General features: G+C 38.4%; 1 protein-coding gene across 1 annotated transcript in view; it reads left to right on the top strand.

The window, feature by feature from the left end:
* Positions 1-233: 233 nt before the first annotated feature.
* The window catches only part of LOC147027057 (uncharacterized), a 70,840-nt gene continuing 47,341 nt past the window's right edge, over positions 234-23,732 (top strand). Inside the window, exons 1-4 of the mRNA XM_085883185.1 lie at positions 234-703; positions 3,483-3,628; positions 4,611-4,702; positions 8,071-8,197. Of these exons, the coding sequence (XP_085739311.1) occupies positions 591-703; positions 3,483-3,628; positions 4,611-4,702; positions 8,071-8,197 (478 nt within the window). The 5' untranslated portion in view covers positions 234-590. The remainder of the gene's footprint in view (positions 704-3,482; positions 3,629-4,610; positions 4,703-8,070; positions 8,198-23,732) is intronic.

The following is a 23,732-nucleotide window of genomic DNA, read 5'->3' as shown; positions in this document are numbered from 1 at the left end:
AAAAATCTAGAAACTGAGATGCTCTCAGGAGAATTTTCCTTTAGGAGAATTGTTGGGTTGCTCCTGAATTGTGGTTAAAAACCCACCTGGTTCATTAAGGATCTACCTGCCCAGCTTGGCATGGTCCACATGTGATGATAGTCATCACATTGTACTGACTCTTAATCCCCACAGGGACACTCTGGGCAAGCACACAATTCTATTCAAAAAGGCTGCACTGTACTAAACAAAGATCCACCAGAATGAATAAAAACCTTCATTTTCTTCGTGAATGTAATTTGTTCCACCAAATGTTTTTCATTATTTATTTTTGCTTTGCACAAATATCTGATCGTAAAAATGCCTGCTAAATCTGATATTGCCTTTAGCCCCTAGACTTCGAAGCTTCTCCCAAACTACGTCTGTTTGTCTCTGTGGAAAATGAGAACCATCTGGAGCTTGGCCACCACTCAAGTGGAGAAGTTGTTGAAAAATATAACTTTACGGGATCAAACACACCTGAAAAAAGCCCCGAAGAAGCAGGTCAGGAATTAGGAAGAAGCAGTTTGGTAGTTGTGGTCATTGAAGTGCGGGACATTAATGAGCCTCCGATGTTTGAGCCATCAACTGTTTTGCTTCCTCTGGTTCGAGAAGATGTGATGGTGGGTACCATCCTGGGATATTTTACCACCCGAGATCCTGATAGGACTCCTTCCAATATCAGGTGATGCCAAAAACTGCCGTCTACCATTTGCATACCTCAACTGTGTTTTTTGTTTACTGTGCATTTGGAAATACTTCTCGATTAAAGTGTAGCCAAACATTAAAGGATAGTGCTCGACTCTGAGCTATCCATTCTAGATTCAAGCCACGGTCGGAATGATGATTGAACACAGGAATTAGTGGGGGGGGGGGGTGCCAAGTGGACACCTGTAGGATTTTCATGATGAGAAGGTGCCACCTATTTTAATTCATTATCTAGGTACCAAAGTACATGAAAAAAAATCCAAAAATGCCATTTTTGGAAGTGTGGCAGATGGCAGCCATCTTAGATTTCAAAATGGCCGATGTTTTGCCACTATTTTTCACTTGGATAGTTGTTTCACTGAAAGTATTTTACCTCAATTTTGAGAGCAAAATGATAGGTTTTCATTGTTGTTAGCACTTAAAAATCAATGCAAGTAATATTTTGTTCAAACTACATGCGATATCACCCATCCTGAAATTCAAAATGGCCCCCAAAAAGTTACAAATTGCATTAAAACTTAAAGGTCATGGTCCGATCAACAGCTTCATCCTCACATTGACCCCCAGATTTAACCGGACATGGTATAAATTTTGATATGAGAAGAAAGCTGCTATTCTTCTCATTGACCCTGTGAAATTGTAGGGCTGAAAGATGTTTAGTTTGGATTTTGTACGCCAAAACTTGCTTACTATTGGTCAACCGATTAGTTGAACCACAGTATTCTATGGGGCTTGCAAATGCACATTTTAGCTCTCTTGTCAAAACGATTGAAATACCAGCATGAAACTTCACAGGTGGGGTAGAGGGTCAAAGCCATTCAATCAATGTGAAACTGCATGTGATGAAATCGGACCATCCCCTTTAAATATTGTGGTAACAAGTGTTATCGAAAAACGATACCTTACGGTATTTTTCTCAAACTTTTTTTGCACAGTTAGACACTCACCTAAGCAACTGATACTCAGATACACACCTCAGGTCGTATATAAAATGATAAACACAGTCTCACTTCTATGGACTTAATTTGTAGACTTTAACTCTACAAGCTACAATATTTAAATATCCATTTCAGAGGATGACAAATTTATGAGGTGCAGTATCATGCGCTCGCAGTACCAGCACACACCCCACATACCCCAGACACAATAGCCGCACCCACATCTGGTCTCTTAACAAGTTCTTCATCAGTCTTTTGCTGACAGATAATGCAGAGCCAAAAATTTGTTTCCTGTCTTGACGTCTTTGCACTAGGTGGTCCAAAAGCATCCATTTTCCATTAGCAACACAGTAACTGTTGGGTTTACTCCAAGGTGGGTCGGCTCACCAGAAAATTAAGGAAAAGAACAAAACTGCATTAATTAGATTCTTTTTACAGCCTTTCTTTTTAACTTTTTGTAAAACCTTTTTGACAATCTAAGCACAATTAAATACAAGTCCTGCAATTTACCTTACTAACAATAAGTCGTGGTCCCTTTGCATAACATTATTTACAGTATAAACTTCTGTCCAATACCATGTGCATGTCGTACACTTTGCACCGGGTGGTTCAAAGCATCCACACAGTAATCTAAAGGTTTGCTCTAAGGTGGGTCAGTTCACTAGAAAAAAAACAAAACATAAATCCATAATATGTGTACTGGGGTAGTGTTTATGTGTCCATGTGTGGTTATTTGGGTCAGTGATTGGAAGTATTTCTACATGTTAGCATACTGTGTTTTAATAGACATATATTTTAATTTAAAAGTTATCCAGAGTATCCCATACGGCTTTCCGTAATTACCAATTTGTAAGCATTGTTGACACCTTGTTGGCGTTGTTGCCATGTTTTCTAAAAAATACAATTTGTTTAGAATACTATTGAGGGAAGATATGTACAGACATTTTATGTTTATATATTTCAGTCTATTGTTGCAACTTTGCCAATGGTTATAATGGATGATTTCAGCCTATGGGTGATAAGCTTTCCACATTAATTCATTAGCTTCTTATAAAAGCCTTTTTAAAAACTTTTTGCTGATATATTTTCAAAGCTTTCTGGACATGTAAGTACAATTAAAAACAAGTACTGTAACTTAAACTTACCTTAGTAACAATATATATTTTGATCACTTTGCATGACAATAGAGCGGAAACTTCTGTCCAATGCCATGTGCTTATGGATGTAGTAGAGGCAGCAGGTAACCCAGATGCTGCCCTCTATAGCTAATTACTTGTTACGGATACTCAAAAAGGCCAATTTATTTAATATATTATTGTCTGTTAGAAGTAGCATCCCAAAGTTTCTTAGAAATAAGAAAAATACTCTATTTCAATGGATTTAGAAGAATATTTAAATAAGTAAACAGCTCATTTCAAATGGTGGCCATTTTGAAATTCAAAATGACCTTATAATTATTTTAAATACGCATACAATAAATCATAATGTCTCTCCTATTCACGTTCACTCATATTATGGGATAAAATTTTGATATTATTTTTTTAAATATGAGCAATAATTGTATTCATTGAAGAAAAAGCATGATCATGGCAGCCATTTTGGAATTCAAAATGGCTGCCATTTTACAGTTCCAAAATTGGCAACATCAATTTTCCTGTTCCTAGACATATGTAAAACATATCTAAATAGGTGGCAACTTCTCATCATGAAAGTCCTACGGGCCCATTGTCTAGGACCACTTGCCCCCCCTCACTAAATATAGAAACACTTAAATGTCCACAACAAAACTCTTGTCTACACTCCACCAATGCTTTGCAGTTACGTAATTCTAAAGGACCCAGAAGGCTGGCTGATTTTGCCGCGAGGCTCCCCAGGCAAGGTGGTCACTCGTACCAACCTTGATTACGAGTCTCCTCATGTGATCAACAACATCTACCGAGCCATTGTCGGCGTCATTGATGATGGTAAGGATGATGATTTCCACAGCATTATTTCATGAGTTTCAATTTAACACGCACACGCACACGCACACGCACATGCACACACACACACACACACACACACACACACACACACACACACACACACACACACACACACCCCGTTGATATCAACAGTAATGATAGGACAGACGATTTTACTGAAAATGCATAACAAGCCATGGTGATGTTGTCAGACATCAATATAAATCGTTCTCCAAATCACAGCTTGGGCTCTTCCTCTGAAACCTGACACCAGTTCTCCATTTTTCATAGTTAGACCATATGCCGGTGCAGTCAGACCACACTTCATTTTGGCTGATACTACACACCCTCGTAGAGCAAGGATCATCAATACTAATCTTTTTCCACAACAATGTGAAAGATGTCTTAGAAGTGGGGTCTGCGGGTATTGTAAAAGTATCATTTTTCTCTCTCTCATGGTGGATGTACTGAACATGTTACTGATCATGTGGAAACACAATGGAAATGACGTTTTAAAAAAAAACAAATTGGTCATAAAACATCGATTGGTGCATGGAACACTTTTTGTTGTCATCAGAAGAATGAACGACTTCATGAACCTTTCATTTTTTAATGTCATTTTCTTCCAGTTAATTGTACATTATAACATAAGCAACCATTTAATAAATGAAACGGTATAAAAATCCTTGAAACTTTGCAAAAGTTGAATATCATGTAGGCTGGTACACGAGAGGTTCATTAAGACAAACATCCATTAAGACGAACAGCATTCAGGTAAATAGTGTTCATGCATTCGGATCAAAAACATTCGACTCCCGTTTGGTTGAATAGCATTTCACTCCATCATTTAACCATTCTACTGAATATCGCACACACCCATCGATGCCCCTCCTTGATTAAGATACAAATGGCAATAACAGCAATATTTTCTCAATAATTGCTCCTGAGCTGTCTCATTCGTGTTCTGTGCCCATCAATACAGGTAATCCAGCAGCTACGGGCACTGGCACTTTGGTGCTTCAACTACTGGATGTGAATGATAACATCCCGCAACTGCAGCCATCCACTTTGCAGGTATCATAATGTACTGTAAATAATGTTCAGGAACTAATCTAATTGTTTGTTGCTCTGTCAACTTGATATCCACTTCTTCCATGAGCCTTGCTACATAATCCCAAAGATTTGTGATTTTTTTGTGACCCTAATGATTTTTATAGTAGAATGTCAATACACCAAAGGTAGATGCCTTACTAGCAGGATCATCATTTGAGTGCCACCCGTCAGTTGAAGTGTCAGCCCTTTGAAAACTCAGTACTCCCTTGGGGTGGTGGGCTGGCAGCGCATTCATGCTACCTCTCACTGGTGGGCTTGCATTACACATCAAATGGTCCTTGCCTCAGTGTGCCTTCTGTCTACCTCCTATTTGGACGATACTTTCAATTAGGTTCAGTAGCTCTGTAGTCTACCTGCTCTTGTGGACGTATTTAGATGATATCCATGATGAGTGATGCAGCTGCTTCTGCTACGCTCCTGCAAAGCCTTCTCACATCACTGATGGTGAAACCCAAATCACAAAGCCACTTTTGGAGTGATGTTACTATGAAGCCTCAACAGCCCACCTCAAATGGGTAGCATGCTGCTTTCCATCCTCTGTCCTCACAGTCCGACCTCAGTTCAGCATATTGGAATATTTCCCCTCATGGACTTCCAATCATTTGCACTGGAGAGAATGCTGCTTCTTGATGAACTGCTGCCATAGTTACGAGACCCAACACCCTCTTTGACAAAGGCGATTAACTACCTGAGGCCTGTTGGTGCCCCTGAATCATTGGCCTTCTGCATCCTCTCTTCAACTGCATCAACTATCACTTGGAGTACATTGTTATGTCACCAGGTGTACATGCCACTGGATAGATTAGATGAGCATGAGCTAAGGATGTGTTGCAAGGTTCCATGTCTACCACATGTATGAGAGCAGTCTGACTTGTCATACCAAATGCTTCGTATGACACAGGCAGCACCAACTTTGTATGACAGGTGGGCTGGTGTGGGTAGCAAGTCAAAGATGGGTCTCCAGAGAAATGAGATTCTGAGTTGTTCCATCTTTCACAGCACATTCCATGATACATTCTACTGTTTCACAGATTCCCAACTTGTCCATGCACCCTGCTTGGCCTGACCCACTCCTATCGCTAGTCTCTTTTTGTCATCAACTTCCAGAATATCATGACAAAGTAGATCTTGCCTTTCTCTGTCGTTGGTAGATGACCAAAACTTCTGGCTTGACCATCCCAAACCTTGGTGCCCGACTTGAGTAGCTCCAACAAACTCTTTCCACTTAAGTATTGACTCTGCCTCATCCACTGCTTTTTCAGCTGTCCACTTTCTGCCAGATCTGACATCAGGTTGGGTGTCTTTGACCACAGCATCTTTCTCATAAACGAATGTGCTTTTGATACCTTGAACTCCTCAACGAGAGACTTCACAGGCTGCACCAACTTCATACGACAGCTGTGTATAGCAACATTGGTCAGGCTATTGGGAACTCCCAACCACCTCTACATATACTTGTTCAACTGGTGCTTCCTCCCTTCGACATGATTAATCGCCACCTCATACACAATGAGAGGCCACATGATCCTTGGCATCAGGCCATACTGCAAACACCAGAGTTTCAGCTTTCCTGGTAGACTGCATTTGTGAATAGACTCCAGACCCTCTGCCATCTGCTTAGCTGTCTCCTGAACTCTCTTGGTATCCTTCAACTCCTCGGTATACCACCGCCCAAGACTTTTCACGTGCTGCTCCTTTAATGATGGAATCTCCTCACCACACATTGCTATTTTTTGTGACCAAAATTATTTTTATACGATGCACATTTCACCTTTTCTTTATGACATGGGATGTGAGGTCATGTTGAAGCATGATGTCATGATGGAACAAACTCAGTCAGACATTATCCAGACCGTGCTCAAGGGAGGATGTGTATATGTGTTGAGCAAACTTAATTGTACTGACCACCCATGCCTCTCTTCAATATGGATAGATTGCATCAATAATAGACCTGGACAGGTCGAAATGAGGCAACCAGGGCCAAATGAATGCTTGACCAACAACTATATAATCATATTTGGAAAAGAAACTACTCGCACCAGGCATCGTACATGCTGGATTAAATAAGCATCAAATGCCATACAATATATAATACATATTAATTGAAAACATTGTTACGATGATAAAGAAGCAAATCAATTCCATTGGGATGCCATCACAAAGACCTACATTTTGTGAAATTCGTGAGGGTTATTTAACATTCACCCATTTTGTGTCATCAGACAAGACCAACGAGTTAATAATCCTTGACTAATGGCGACGTTCTTCTGGATGCAGTATATTTAAAGTATATCGGAGTGTATAACAATGTAGATGCCGATGCATATTCAGCAGGAAGACAATGGGAGTGACTTGTCTTGAGTTCTCTCTGATAAACTATGGCCAACACCTTCCTCAAACCTAATGCCAGTGGACCTATTCAATTCCAATGAACACACTCCCCATAACAAGCGGTACGGTCAGACAGTGAAATCGCAGCCACATTGCAAGGACTTTTTCATCGCTTCTCGCTAAACAGCTCCTCTGTAATTATATTCCACACATCTTGTGTAATTATCATTTTCAAGAAAGAAAAAAAATCCTTTTTAATTTGATTTGATCTTCTGATCTACTTTGTGTTGTTCCTTAAACCACCTTGCAGAATCACGTAGGCCTTAGCGAGATGGGTTTCACTCATCATGTGATGCGCGAGTTCCACACATAGGAAACCTCCTCAACACCTGTGCCGGCACTAACAAGACCAGTTATCATGAGCTGTTTCAACATTAGCCTCTCGTTGGCTGAAACACTCCAATGTGTTCATCATTGGAGTGTGCTGCCAGCAAATAAAGGCGGATGCATCAACATTAAGCTGCCATTGCCATACCGAATGACATTTTAAGGGGACTTCAAAATGATAACAAATAAACAATCCTCTTCCCAGACTATATATGGCCAGCTTAATATTTATACAGGGCCATATATCAAGTGCAGGTATCTAAAGAAACAGATGCTAAGTGATCTTTTTTTCATTTGCAAGCACTTCTTTAATACCATCACAAACTTCTCAACAATGATAAGTCCAGGTTCCTCATGATGACTACATCTCTGCCTGTTTGTCCCTCCTGATACTCCAGTGCTGTATTTGGTCAATTATTTGATTCTTTTTGTTAATTAGATGCATCTGCTTCAAGAAAAGAGGTAAGAACAAGTTATGAAGAATTTACCTCTCCACCTGAACACACCTAGATCTGTGAAACAGAATTCACCTAGACATAGAAACTGTTATTGTTTAAATCACAACTCATATTGAAGAACTAACAAATCTCGCTCTTCCCTCTGCATCTCAGGCTTGTGTGGGGTCAAAAGAAGTTAATGTAACAGCACAAGACAAAGATGGACCTCAGCATGGCCCACCATTTTCATTCTCTCTCGTTGAAAAGCAGCTTGGCCCCTGGTTCATAAAGGAGGAAGGAGGTAAGTTATTTTTTTCCTCTTCTTCACCACTTTTATGATGCTCTCCATAGCAGACGGACGACTTTACAATGCATCGAGATTGACGAATGAGACGTTTTCTTGCATTTTGATGTACTGTTCGATCCTGGTATTCGTGGATTCGCGATTCGCGGACCCCGTGTCTTCGCGGTTCATAAAATGGGACCTGCTTCTACATTCGCAGCCCTGTGCTTCGCATTTTTTCTCGTTTTTCGTGGGCATATATTTACATGGGGGGTCACGTTTTCACGATTTATCACGGGTGTATTCGCGGTTTCTATTTGTGGGCGTATCGGGGGTTTTTAATGGGATTTTTGATTTTTCCCTGATGAATCTCAAACCACTGGGAACATATTCCCCTTTTTCCCATTGAAACAATGCCCTGACAATCACGGATTCGACATTCCCGGCATTTTTCAGGAACGTATCCTCCATGAATAGCGGGGTCCGACTATATAGTAAATAGGAATGACAAGATAGCTTAGAGGTAGAGCTGTCGAGCTTGGATTAGCATCTCAACCCAGCTATAAACTGTCACCCTGGTGTTTCACATGAATCGCAAGGCATCAATGTTTGTGCCATGCATCGGAAGGACATTGAACTGGAGGATGCATCTGCCAGCACTTATCATTCGTTGTGGATGTCAAAGATTTCATGGTGTCTTTCGCAAAGAGTTGGCGAGTTATCGCCGGCACTCTGAACAAATTCCAAAATACTGACACCTTCAGTCAAACATCACACCTGGCCAGTCTGTTTGTAAAAAAAAAACTTGGACGAAAAGCATATTACCCCACAAAAAGGTGGTAATAATTTAGGCCTTTAAATATGTAGTAGAAGTAGTAGTAGTAATAGTAGTAGTAACAGTAGTTGCTGATGTTTAATAAATGCAAATGTGCAGCAATATTGTTGATAACTTTAAATGTTTTTTTTTTAATTATAATGTCTCAGCTCCTTAAACTACAGTAAAAGCTTATCTGTGACCTCTGCTCAATAAATATAATCATTACTACTTACTAATCAGCTTCTATTAATCCATGGTATATTCAATAGTTTTTAATGTTAATCGGTGCAGTTTATTCATTAAATAGCCTCGAGTAGGCAAATGCCAACGCAAACTCGAGAGTGGAGAGTTCAGAGAACACCTTACCACATGCATTGTTGAGAAAAAGGACATGGGAAGGGTCTTTTCAACTCTTGCTTTGTGTTTCCAAGCATGATCTATATTTCCAACGAGCCGCCATTTTGTCTGAATCTCGATATTCCCCAATGGTGAGTCTGATGAACGGCAAATTTGATTGGTCGAGATGGTGTAAAATGGCATAATATTTTGTCCAAATATGGTTAAACTGGAGGTTTTTGGAAGTACCAAGAAGGTCATTTATGTTCTGCAGTGCTCAATAATTCAATTGAAATATAATAAAGGTTTTTATAGGCTGGAAGGGACAAAAGCAACTTTTTTCAGAAGTTTACAACCATTGATGCACTGTCTTTTACATCACCTTATTTAACACTTTACATGAGTTATTCGTGCCTGTTGTATATATCCTTTATGACATCCCTAAAAACAGTAACACAAGGAAATCAGACACAGGTGGAGACCATTCAGCCCATCATGCCTGTGCCACATCAACACCACACAAATTTATCAACACAAATCCAAATAAAAAATGTAAATGTCTTTGTTTATTTAGGTAAAATGTTTCATGCTTTTAAAAAAAAAAGAATATATATATATATGGAATGTGATAAGTACTCTGCTGATTCCCATTGGACACAGTCCACACCAAATTTTCACTTCCAACACAGAAGCTTCAGCCCAATGTCTCTGTCAGAAACAAACATTATATGGTCATCATCAGTTAACCATCAAACAGAACCACCAATCCAGATGTCAGGCTTATATTAGGATAATACACAAATAAATATATTAGTCGTTTATACGTCAGACGCACATCTTTACTGTTGTGGTGAGCATCGCCGCGGATTATGCTGCACGTGGTAAAACCGCATAATCCGCACAGAACAACCATCCATCTGCCACCCAGACAATTGTTCCTGCGAATGCAAACCATTCAACCAGAAGGCTATGGCCCATGGTCATATCACTGTCGACTCTTGAATAATTCATCTGCACATATTTTATCTATACCTTTCATTATCTTAAACATCTCTATCATATATCCTCATCACCGCCTCCTTTCTGAATGGTTTGCATTAGCAGGAACAATTGTCTGGGTGGCAGATGGATGGTTGTTCTGTGCTGATTATGCAGTTTTACCATGCAAGACATAATCCACAGCGATGCTCACCATAAGAGTCAGGAGGTGCGTCTGATGTATAAACGACGAATATAGTCTTTCTTGGTATACCAACCTTATGAGGGTAAATCAGCCTAAAATCGGGATTAGTGGCTTTGTTTGATGTTTATGTGATGATGACCACATAATCTTCTTTTTCTTTGATAGAATCACTGGGCCGAAGCCCCTGGGTTGGAGATGATGCTTTGGTGTGGACTGTGTTGAATGCGGACCAGCAGTAGTCAGGTTCCTTGTGTAATTTTGTTGGAATTTTTTGGAGAGTAGCAAACCTATAGATTTTTGAGAAATATAAAATCTATTTAAATTAAAAAAAATGATGTTTCACATTTTTTCAAATTTTGGAAAGGTTGTTTTGTGGTAAAAAAATGCTTTTTTTGAATTCCAATTTTAAAAAAATCTGAAACTACAAAATAACCAACTGATGATGGATTACTGTTAAATGGCTAACAATGGATTTTATAAGATAATAAAATGTTGCATTTTGACAGTAGGTTGACATGGAAACAGCATTTTTGGAGTGGAATTGCCATTTTTAATATATTTTTTTTTAAATTATATTTTCCATCGGATGGCCTAAATAATCGTTAAATATAGTGACCATGACTAACTTACACATAAGTATTATGATTTTCAAGTATTGGAACAGTTGGTTGCCATGGAAACAGCCATCTGTGCAATGAAACATTGGTGTGTCTGTTGTTCAATATCAGAAGATTTCAGCACCTTCAGTAGTAAAGCGTTTGATTTTGAGTTTTTGTAGTTTGATGTATTGTGAGTGTGATGTTGTCGGGAACGTAGGTGACGCCACATCGCGACACCATGCCATCGCCTCAGGTTATGGTTGCTGGGCGTGGCATGACATCGTGGATGGAATGGTAGTTGTCCAGAAAATGACCAAGAAACCAGCAATGGTCGTGACAGTGAAGAACCTCAGTGAATGTTTCAATGATAGGGTGATGAGTCTGACCAGAGGCTTCGACCATGTAATTCTTGTTTTTGATACATACAAGCAAGATTCCCTCAAGAGCACAACCAGAGACAAACGACGTCAAGGAAAGGCACCAGTCCAATATCAGGTCAAGGATGATACCAGTATCAAACACATCACGAATAGTCGATTTCTGTCCCATGATCAAACCAAGGCTGATCTGACGGAGTACTTGGCAGAGAAAACTCTTGAATACAACTGCGATTCAACAAAGGTGGTAGTCGTTTCGGCATTCTGGGCGGACGCCGAGCAACAGGGGTCTCCAATTTGAGGCGAATAACCATGAGGAGGCCGATACGTTGATGATCCAGCAAGCAATAGCTGCAACACAGCAACACACTGGAGATATCGAGCTGACAATATTCGCACCTGATACGGATGTTCTGGTTCTTGCCATAGCAAACTATCATCTCCTGCCAAGACACACAAGTAGTAGACTAATGGTTTTTCTGAGACATCCACGCAAATGAATGGGGAAAATGGGGAGAACTCTATGAATTGAACCCCAAAAACCCCTAAACAGGAGACTGATTCTCCCCCCCCCTCCCCCCATACAAATGTATAGGGAGAACTCTCTGACTCAAGACCCATCAGGACAAAAAGAGGAGTATGATTTTCTGCCATACAAGCTCATGTTAAATTGAGACTGTCTCAGGGCCCAAAAAACGTCATACAAATTAATAGGTGAAGCTTTCTTACTCAAAGCTTATTTGGTCAAAAGAGGAGAATGATTTTCTCTCCCCCTCTGACTCTTAGTCCATGGGGTCAAAAGAAGAGATCGATCTCTGCCCCATTACTTACTCCACTCAAAGTGATCCAACGAATATTTGTTCATGTTCTATTTGAGGTAATAAATTAATTTTCCTATTACATTCATCACCATCGAGTATATTTACAAATATTATTTTAGAACTTAGTTCTTGGTCTAAATATCTTTGTTGAGCAGAGATAAAATGATAAACTTCTCTTAATGCTCTTGTTTGACCACCTCCTGAGCCACATATCATTTTGAGATTATAGAAAATTGTTTTTCCATTGTTTAATAGATAACCATCAAAGTTTTCAGTCCATTCAAGGATATTAATTTTTTTTTCTTTACATCCTCTAACTTACTTGTAATTAAATTTATCCGCTTATTTGTTTAATCTACTTTACCCCGGTTATTTCTTCATTAAGACTTATTTGATATTTCTCACATTCTTTATGTTTTCCATTTAAGTACCAAGGTTGATTACATCTCCACTCTTTGGTTTGGTTATTGCTTGGTTCTATCATCTATAAATCAGTAAAAGATGGTAGTAGTCCCTCAGCACATACTTATAACCATAAGGGAGACTATGAATTCCATTCTCTAAAATATATCTTTTATCATCAAAAGCTCCTCATGCTTTCTTATTTATTTCTTCTGTATATAATTGATGTTTATAACTTCTTATTTTATTCATTTTTCAGTACTCTTCCTCCTTTAACATTAAACAGTTGTAATAATGTTTAAAGTTTATTGTTTCATTTCTTATTTTTTTCTTTATTCCCTTTAACTTCTTTTTACACCTTTCAATATTATTGTCAATATATGTAAAAGCATAAGCCTTTGATCTCAATCCCATAAATTCACTCATAACCTTCCCACCCAATTCATCTTTAAACTTACCAATAACCTTTTTCGTTATTTGATGAAAACAACACATCACCAGGTTTATAATTACTTGTATCATATATATCAATATTATCAATCATATCCTCATATACATCTCCAGTCTTTATTTCAAACATAAAACTATCTGTATCCCTATATAACAATGACACATTATCCTTATACTTTAATTTTAAATTATTATTATAATAATAGTCATACATAAACAACTTTGACAAATCAATAATTGATGTTCCTATATAAATAGGTTTATCCATTTCAATACTCTCTTTTTTCAAATGAATAGCACAAAAGTTCTCTGAAAATACCTCCACCCGTTCAAAACTTGGTTTGCTAATTAACTTTGAAGCCTGTTTCCAAGATGTAGCAAGTCTTGTGTTTTCTCAATTCCTAACATTTTCCATAGTCTTTCCAAATACAGCATTATTCATTAATTTATAAAAGTCCTTCTCAAAATCTGTTTCTGCATTTCTTCTACTTTTTGTATTAAAATCAATATAGTCCTTTAACCATGGACTTTGTTTAAATTTCAAAATCCTATGAATTTTCCTCACTCTCAACCCAGCAGATAAATATTGTCTCAAGTTCCTTTGATTTAAAACATAACTTTCTTTATCATTTAATGTAGTAAGTAGATTTCTGAAGATTTACCCTTAAAAAAATGACTGTTGGTAATCACTTAGCAGTTCTTTTTTGGACTTTCTTTATCGGAGGCATAGGGTAGGTCTTTATGTTTATTATGAAGTTCTTCAGGGTATTTTAAATCAACCTCAAAATAATATCCAACTTCAGCCTCATCCAATTCTTTTTGAGAGGAGATAACAATATCAAGTAAAACTTTTTCATAATGTTTTTCTTTAACCCATTTAAGTTTCCCATAAGGTAAAGATTGAGACATAGCCCACCCATACAAATTGTTAGCATCATAATACATCAGGTAAGAGTTGTCCTCATTCTTATTATAATCAGGAAGATATTTGTTATTTTCTTCAGCATATCTCTTGAAACATACTTGAGATATTCCTCCTCTTTTAGCCTTCTCTATCATTAAAAGCATATCTATATCACTGATTAATTCCAAATTTTGTTTTGTCATTTTTAACATAGACACTCCAAGCCAAACCCGGGGCTGTGTAATAGTGAGCGGGGTCTAATGCATAAGAATTTTTTTTATTATGACAGACTGTTCTAAAAGTTTCAAACACCACTGAATAACAGTACATCAGTTTTAAGATATAAATCATGATAATCCCCAAGATTCTTTATATTAAACTTCTCCCAAACCTTGTTAGCTTGTGTATAATCTTCATCAGAAATATGAGTATTATTCAACTTACCATAGAAACTTTCCTTTGAAGGAAGTTGTGTTTCTTTAAACCTTTCAAATGAATCCATATAGTCATACGGATATGTTCCCTTTTGTGATAGATCAATCTCTTCTTGATTTGAGAAATATGATTTAAGACTTGGGAAGTTTTTAATATTGGATGCTAACTCAGATAATGAATCTCCCATAAACTTGTATGTGTCAAGAAATCTGATATGAGTTATGGGGGATGTATAAATTGTTTTTGTGAATGAGATGTATTTTTAATCTGTGTTTGGAATGGCGAAAATATTTCCGAATGTCTTTGAAAGTTCATTTATAAATAGATGTGTGTCATAGTGAGCATTGTTGTGAAGAAAGATAGGAATAAAATTTGGAGGCTTGTATTTATGATTACAATGGGAATGAGCTGGACCTCTATATTTACCAGTAAGATGACAGTGATCCCTAACCTTGTTGTCTCCCTTAATTTTCTCCTCACAAATATGACATTTATTGTTCTTTCTAATTTCCTTTTCCTTTTCCTTTGTTAATGACATTGGTTTATAAGTTTTCACCATTATTTCTCTTAGTCTTATCCAATCTTTTTACAATCGTCTTACAAACTCCTCTGCGGCATCTTCCTAACTTGTTGTATTCATAGTCTGTTTGCCACCCGTATATGTTCTGTATTCAACCTTGTTGTAATGAGAAGTGGATTGTTTTTTGATGGTTTCATCCTCACATGGGTCTATAGAGAAAATTTGGCTTGGTTGCCGAAGTGGCAACCTTGGGGAACTCCACTAATTTGCATAAATCCAAGATGGCCACCACAGACGGGGGTGGAATATAACTTTTCAACCAATTAACTTACAATCACGTGTGATACCTCTTTTCTGTATAATTTTGACCAGAGGAATCGATTTCTGAGGTCAAATCAGGGTCAACGGTCAAGTTCAAGGTCATTTTTGGCCAAAAATGAAATAATATAATAATAATGAAATTTTCAGAGCGATGGTGGTCAAGCGTTTATTCAGTAACGTCGATCACTCCCATTCATCATCAGAGCCAAATGCAAGATCAAGATGTTCAGTTTCCTCGTCATCTTCCACATCTGCTTCTCCTTCCTCTTCCATTTCATCTTGGTTTTCGTTTCCTGTCTTGAACGGGTTGAAGCAGGCATCAAGACAAACACAAGCACAATACATAATGCATGATATCTTTCCATGGTGACAGCTGCAACGTTCAGTGCCGCACGCCTTCACCGCTGCCTTACAGCCGCACTGCACTACATCCATGAGATCTTGGGGTCCTGGGGGCTGATCGGAGGTTGCTGGTACTGGGGTGCCATCTCTTATTTCCCACCCATACTTCGTGATGTCAAGTTCAGGTGGAGGCTGCTGGTCAGCAGACTTTGCAATTATGGTCTGCATCCCTGGCTTAGCACGGCCATACTCCAGCATACCTGTGGGATGAGGTTGCTGGAATTCATGTGAGAGGACATGGGTAGTGCATCGACCATTGGGTGTGAATACCTGGAGATCAAAGTTGTCAAACCACGCGAAGATGGCGCCGACGGTTATACACAACCCCATGAACTGGTGGACAACCTGTGCATTGTCACCGAGTAGATGAGCGGCCAATTTTCGGAATCTCAGGGCCTCATCATACGAGGTCGTGAAACCATGCTCATGAAGGGGTTTGAGAAGTTCGGAACTGCTGTGCCGGTGCAACAGTTTGACGGCCAGTCGTAATGTTGTCTGATTTCTGGTTCCTGTAACGTGACTCTGAATTGACTGGCTCAGGCTCAGAGATTTCATGGTCACTTTACCACCGGAGACCAGGTCCGAAACCAACTTCAACAAACTTGGGCTGGTCGTCTTGATTGTGTTGGCCTGTGTAAACTCTGATAGGTCATAATTGGCACTGCTGTACTTGACCGACCGTGCCTCATGCTTGATCTGCCTCACCCCGGAAGCAATGCTCCTCTCATACGTATCATCTACCTTAACTATCTTGAGACTTTTAGCGCAACCGACTCACGGAAACCAACAATGGCAGCACAGCCATCTACCAGAATCACGATAACATCCTTACTCATGCAGTCAGTCAACTTGCTTAACATGTCACGTCGAGCGAGCTTGCCACCTCGATCCGAGTACAGGGAATGCAGTTCAACACTATTCCATATTCTGGACCTGTCTCGGTTCATGTACTCAATGACTTCCTTCAGAGCATTTTCATCTGCACTACCAGTTGGCAAATCAGCATATGTGGGGACTTTCGTGAAACTGTTGCAGCAGCGGACGTGGTAGTTGCACTCAGCAGAAGGTAGATCAGAAACAAAAGCAAGGTGCAACTTGACCCTTCTTGCGACATCATCATTACGCTGCTCAGAAACATCAGGGAGCATATCTTTCATATTTGGGAGTGGATTACGTTCTGTGTCAAAACGTTCTTTGGTCATACACTCGCGAACGCGGTCCCATCTTTCTGGGTGTCTCTCATCAATGGGTAAACATTCCTCACTACAGAACATACAATCACGTTTGTCAGCTACCTTAGTATGAGACCTTGTAGTTGTCCTTACACCTTCATCTTCAGCCTTTCTTTTCTGTGACTTTCTCACTCTCTAAATTTTCTCCTTTGATGTATAAGTACAGTAGCAACCTTTGTGGCAGGCTATGCTTGCCACATCTCCACCAACATCAATAATGTTCTGTAGCTTAGCCTGCAGGTCCGCATCTCCACCAGATTTGGTGCACGAGATGAGCTTCTTGATCCCGATCTCTCAGTGAATTTCGTTTCTTCTCCACCTCCGTGACACACCGGGAGAAGACTCCTTGAGTCAGCCATCATATGTTTCTCTGAAAAGAAGAAGAGGTGAGATTAGAATCAACGGGATCGTTCATCAACTATCGAGTAGGAATGATCTGCAGTTGATGCAGGGGTCAAAAGTTTTAAACCTCTCAATAATCCAAAAATGACATTGAACTTGACCTTTGACCCTGAATTTGACCCCTGAACCACACAACTGACCTCAGAAATCGATTCCTCACCTCGGAATTATACGGAAAAAATGTATCACAAGTGATTGTAGGTTGATTGGTTGAAAGGTTATTTTCCACCTCCGTCCGCAGTGGCCATCTTGGACTTATGCAAATTATCGGAGTTCCCCAAGGTTGCCACTCCGGCAACCAAGCTAAATTTTTTCTATAGACCCATGCGAGTACGAAACCATCAAAAAACAATACACTTCTTGCAACAAAAAGGCACTCAACCTGGAAACTGGACTATCATCACCAACAGCTGATTTGATATAATAACAGAAACCGCAAGGAGTATGTTTTTGATATTTATTTGTGTATGATTTAATTTGATTTGGAGAAACAGTATCTATCTTATCAAGGATACTTTCAAAATCAGCATATATCACAAATGGATTTTTTATAGATTTGTTAAAATCTTTGAATGATATGTTTGATCCTGCTTTTAATAAATTGATTATGGTTGATTTATGATTAATACAATATTTCGAATGTTGATTTAATCGTTCTTTTGTGTTAAAGGAGTTGAGACATCTCTTACAAGGATACGTTTTACATTTTCTCTTATATATTTGTGATTTGATTATCTTGAGAAATTTTTGATGAAAGCATAATGTGATTTTTCCTCTGAAGTAAAGTGGAGAAGGTCAATGTGTATTTTATAATTTTTATAGTTGTTTGAAAATTTTCATATCTGAACTTTGTTTGTATCCATTAATCCATGTACATTAACAGATAGATTATTCATTTTCTCAAATTTAGGAATATCTCTCAATGACATTGGAAACTTTAAATCTTTAACATTTAATGTATTCTCGTATTTCTTATAATGTTTAACCGTTTCAGGATTCCTTTGTGGAGGATGTAAGTGAGCAAGAACAGACCATAGAAAACATTTATTGTCTTTGTTTTGAATATTAACAACCGCTTTCTAAAGTTTTATCTCTTTTGGTAAATCAATATAAGAAGAAGCTTGAAGAGGATCTGATTTTAAGATTTGTATATCTAAAAATATTATTTTTATAATGGCAAATCCACAACCTACTACAGTGTTATCAACATCTTGTTCCTGTCTCTGGATATCATCACAAACATCACATCTTACCAAATCTTGAAATGATGAGATAAAGTGGTGGGTTGTCCTCATATAGGGAGTAGTTTCATCGTCTTGTCTTACCATTTTCAATTTTACTCCCATATAAAACTTAAAAGTTTTCATTTCACTTAATGTGTTTTTAATTATAGTTTCAATACTTTGTTTAACCATATCAACAGCTTCCTTGATTGTAGATGGTCAAGGGTCTTGAAAACGAAACAATCTTATTTTTATATGCCCTTTAAATGCCCCATCAATGTTTTCAATGGAGAATTTAGCTTCCCTTTTTTCATTGTTCTTGTGTTTGCGTGATTGAAGGTGTTTATTATAATTTTTAAAGAATATCATTATCACATCTATCACAATGTTTTGTTTCTTGGTCAAGCGAAGATATTTGTTTGAAAAGATTGAATGTGTGTTTCTTGGTTTGAAGGTGTTTTTTATATTCATGATTACAAACATTGCAGTACGTTGTATTCACCATATTTATATAATAAAACTTTGCTTAAACTAAAATTTTCTTGAGGAAAATTCCGTTTAATTTATAGGTGAAGCTGTGCTTAAAACCATTTTATCCTCCAACTTTTTTCACTTAATAAATACAATGTTTCAAGACACAAAAGACAAGTTTCAATCAATCTCCTCATTTGCTAAAGATACTGAGAAATATGTCAAGGATGCAAAATTGAACAAAGGATGCAAAGGATGCAAAAAAATATAACAACTATTGGATAAAAACAATTATGGTGAATAATATGAGTTCTTAAATTTCCTTCAGTGGAAGGGCTTTTAGTATATCTGGAAGAACATCAATTAAAGTATCTCTAACAAAAGTTTATCCTCTCCTTCTTGTAATATATTCAAAACTAGAAAAAGCAATGAAACAAGAAAAAAGTATCAAAAACTAAAAAACCTTCAGAATAATGCATTGAGTGATAATGCGAAGGTGAAACAACTTCGTGTTTCTCGAGATGGAACATTTTATCCACGGGATAGATTGGAAATTAATTGGGAAAAAAATGATTTTTCTGAAGCATACAAGTCTTACCAAAAGGTGTGTGAAAGTAATGGAAATAAAGAACCTATTTTGGATATGACAGCATTTAAAAGTCTGTATACCATCTATGCATTTAGAGCCTGGATAGCTCAATTGGAAGAGCATCAGACTTTTAAATGGCTGTAATACCATCTATGCATTTGACCTGAGTGCTCAAAAGGAAACTATAAAGTCGAATTGAGTGGATACTTCCCGATACATTGAAAGAGGAGAGAGTGAAGAAGTTGATACATATTGTTTGTTTTTCGAAGAAACAGAATTACAGATTAATGCAGATAATGGTGTTATGATTAGTCATAATTAATATGATTAATACATAATTTTTGATTAATACATGTTATGATTAATACAAAATTTTTTGTTAAATAAATGAGTGGCAAAGTACCAACTGGGGTATATGTTAATCAAATCAATCTTCATAAACTATCATCTTGTGTTCAAAATGAAAAGCCTTGTATGATTAACGTTAATACAATTCAGAGAAAAGGAGCAGTAAGAATTGATGTTTTGCTCACAAGAGAACAGGTTAAAATCTTGAACGATAATGGCTCACTTAGAATTAAAATGACAAAACCAATGTTGAAAAAATATTCAATAAGAGAGACAAGTGGAGGAATTCTCCCATTTCTAATTCCCCTATTTGCTGGTTTAAGTGCGGCTGGAGCATTGACAGGTGGTATTTCAACAGCGGTGAAAGATTCCAACGAAAGGAAGGCTCAACTCTGGGCTCAAAAAGAATTGGAAAGACATAACAAAGAGTTGGAGAAACAAATTAGTGGAAGTTGTGTAATTGTAGATTTTGCTGAAAAACTTGAAGGTCTGCCTGATAAAGCGAGATTGTTAGTTGGAGTCATGCTTTCTTATATCGCACAAGAAGGTGTAAAATTAACTAAAAGGGGTAATGGATTATATCTTTCTAATAAATAAATGAGCATTGATGAGTGGTTTAAAGAATTTGGAAAAAATACAACATCAAATTTACAACTTGTCAAATATTGTAAGAAATTAAAAATTCATAATGTGGTTATTTGTATGAGAGATGAATTAACAAACGTGCCTAAACATACAAAGGATATTATTATGAACTTAGAAGATAATAATGGGAACGGTTCTCATTGAGTTTGTATTTTTAATCGTCAAGACAAATATTAGTTTGATAGTTTTGGTCTTCCACCACCTGTTGAAGTCATAAAATTCTTTCAGCATGGTGTTTATCAAACATTTTAAGTCCAAGAATTAAATTCCAAGTGTTGTGGTCAATTATGTCTATATGTGTTATTTCAACTCAACAAAAATAAAAAAATTTAGGACATTATTTTTAATCTAATATAAATGACTTATGTTGGTAAAGATGGTTCTATCTTTGGTGTATCCCAAGAACTGGATATTGATTTATCAAATTATTACAGAAAGGCACAGGCTGAATGACAGAAATATAGTATAACAAAAAATATTGAAATGAAAAATGCTTATCAATTAATAAATTATCCAAGCCCAACTGACGCAAATGACTTGGTGAGATTAAGTGATTTATCCCAATATATATCCTTCAATAAAACGGCCGTGTATTCCAAAGATACAGAAGTGTTGATTTTATCTCCAGGTCTTACAGAATTCACAGTTCCAATTAAAATAAATTTTTATAAAGAAGGGCGTATCGTTTGTATGAGAATAGAACAATGGGGGTATGATATTGTTACAGTCCGGTGCGTCGGCCGTGAACCGACCGCTCCGACGGAGCTGCAAGTCGAGTCGGCCCGACCGATCACCCGGAATATAGATCGCTGCCGGGATAACTCCGAGGGCGATGGGTCCTTGTGCAAGAACCGAAATACACCAATGGGCAGACCACGTGGGGTAGGGTCGATTGCCAATCTTCAATTTACCTAAATACCCACGTGATCCAACTACCGGGGTATTCCACCCTCGACGGAACTCGTACGGAACAAGCCGCTTAAGCGAGCCTGTCCCGTGCGTGATTCTAAGCGGCTTAATCGCCGAGAACCGTCGGTCCGAATGTCCCCCTTTTACGGCAAACCAACGGATTTCTAACTCCCAACACACGAAATGCTCAGTCAATGAAAGAATCGACACGTTGAGCTGAAAACATTTAACAATTGTGGTATTTATTAATAATAATGGGGAACTAGGGAAGCACGTAAGAGCAGAACTACACCAACTATACGAAATGTAATGCAATCATTTACAGCACACAAAGCACTTAACAGTTTCCTACTTATTAGATTGGCCCACGGACACACGTACGCACACGCGCACACACACACACACACACACACACACACACACACACACACACACACACACACACACACACACACACACACACACACAAACACACACACACACACACACACACACAAGAAATGGTGGCTGATGCCTTTAATAACGGACTCCAGCTCAGAGGGACAGATGAGCTGAAACCCAGAACCTATCTCGAACCTCTCCACCTCGTGTGGTCTTCAAGCTGTTCGGGCCCGGGCTCCCACGAGAGTGAGCTGGATCCAATTGCCGTGAGCCGCGATCCTTCCCGAGCTCCAGCGAATCCTCTCGCACTTCCGAACACGTGCTGATGTGACGAGGCGCCGATCCTTCCCGTCGATGCGTCGCTATCTCGAAGAACCACCTCCAAGATGAGGCCGATGAGTCGCACCAAGCCGGGAACAAAGCAGAGAACAAAGAGCTCCACGAACCAAGAGGAGCCATCCGAGCAACCAGGTCAACTCTCTTCCGATGAACAAAGCCTCTCACAACACGAACCAAGAACTCCAAGCCGAGCAGCCAGCTCAACTCTCTTCCGCTGAACAAAGCCTCTCTCAACACGAACCAAGAAGAGCCCATAAAGCGAACTGAGCCAAGCAAACCCCGAAGATCTGCTGAAAAGCCAAGCCGAAGCAAAAAGCTCTCCAAAAAGCCTCCACCGAGCCAAGCAGAACCGAAGCTCACTGAACCAAAAGTCTCAACCCTCGCCAAGCAGAACCCAAAGACCTGCTAAAAGCCAAGCTGAAGCAAAAAGCTTACTAAAAGCCAAGCTAAAGCAGAAAGCCTTCAAAAAGCCTTCAAAAAGCCTCGACCCTAACCCAAGCCAAGCAGAACCCGAAGGCCTACCAATGAAAGCCACCCGAACAAAGCAGAGGATCTCTTATTTATTCTTATCGGCCCCCTCCCCCGCTCCCGGCGTGACTCATGCCCTCGTGCTCCATCCCTCGCTCAACCATGGGTGGGAGGGAGTTGTTGACATCATGAATCACGGGAAGGGAGGGCTCTTCTTCCTCTTCGCAGAAGAGGGGGAGGGGCGTCTCCATTGTGTTATGATCGCTCCCTAACTATTAAATTGAATTGCAGCACACTTAATCGATTTTTGCCCATTAAACAATGGAAGGACGAAAGGAACCTGATTGTTGTGTGAAATCGAATTCCCAAATTCGTAACAATATGAATGATTTAGGGTATAATTGGTGATTTAAAATTGACCGAGAAGACGTTGAACAATTCAATCAGTCTCGTAAGGAAGAATATTATCCGCTTGGTATAGAGAATGAGTTTTGTGGAGCCACGATTAGTAAACAACAAATAAAAGAATTTAATAAGGGTAAATATAGTAATGGTTTTGCCCTAGTTTATATCATGAAAACAGAAAAAAACAGGATCATAAATAATAAGTAAGGGAATCCAAAATGATTTAACTGTGGGAAGATGGGGAGGTGTTTCGTGTCATAATATTATTCTGACATATATTTCAAATACATAAATGACAGCAAGAAGGCTTCAAGAAAATTATCATTTCTGTGTCCAAGCATACCTTCAAGAAATGGGTATTCGGTATTTTAGTAAATATGTTCTACAACATAAGAATGAGGTATTTTCAATAAAAGATTGGCTTTATACTGATGTTGATAAACTGGTAACTTTAGATTTAATTAAAATTTTGAATAATGAAAAAAATTATAAAGTTAAGAAAACGTATGGCTCTTTTAGAAATTCAGAAGACGATTTGTTGTAATAAAAATATTTTGGATACAGGAATAACAAG

The sequence above is a fragment of the Eptatretus burgeri genome, chromosome 5 (assembly GCF_056783735.1).
Source record: "Eptatretus burgeri isolate ZD-2024b chromosome 5, Ebu_testis_v1, whole genome shotgun sequence".
Taxonomy (NCBI): domain Eukaryota; kingdom Metazoa; phylum Chordata; class Myxini; order Myxiniformes; family Myxinidae; genus Eptatretus; species Eptatretus burgeri.
The sequence above is the reverse complement of the archived record's forward strand: the minus strand, read 5'-3'. Positions and strand labels throughout refer to the sequence as shown.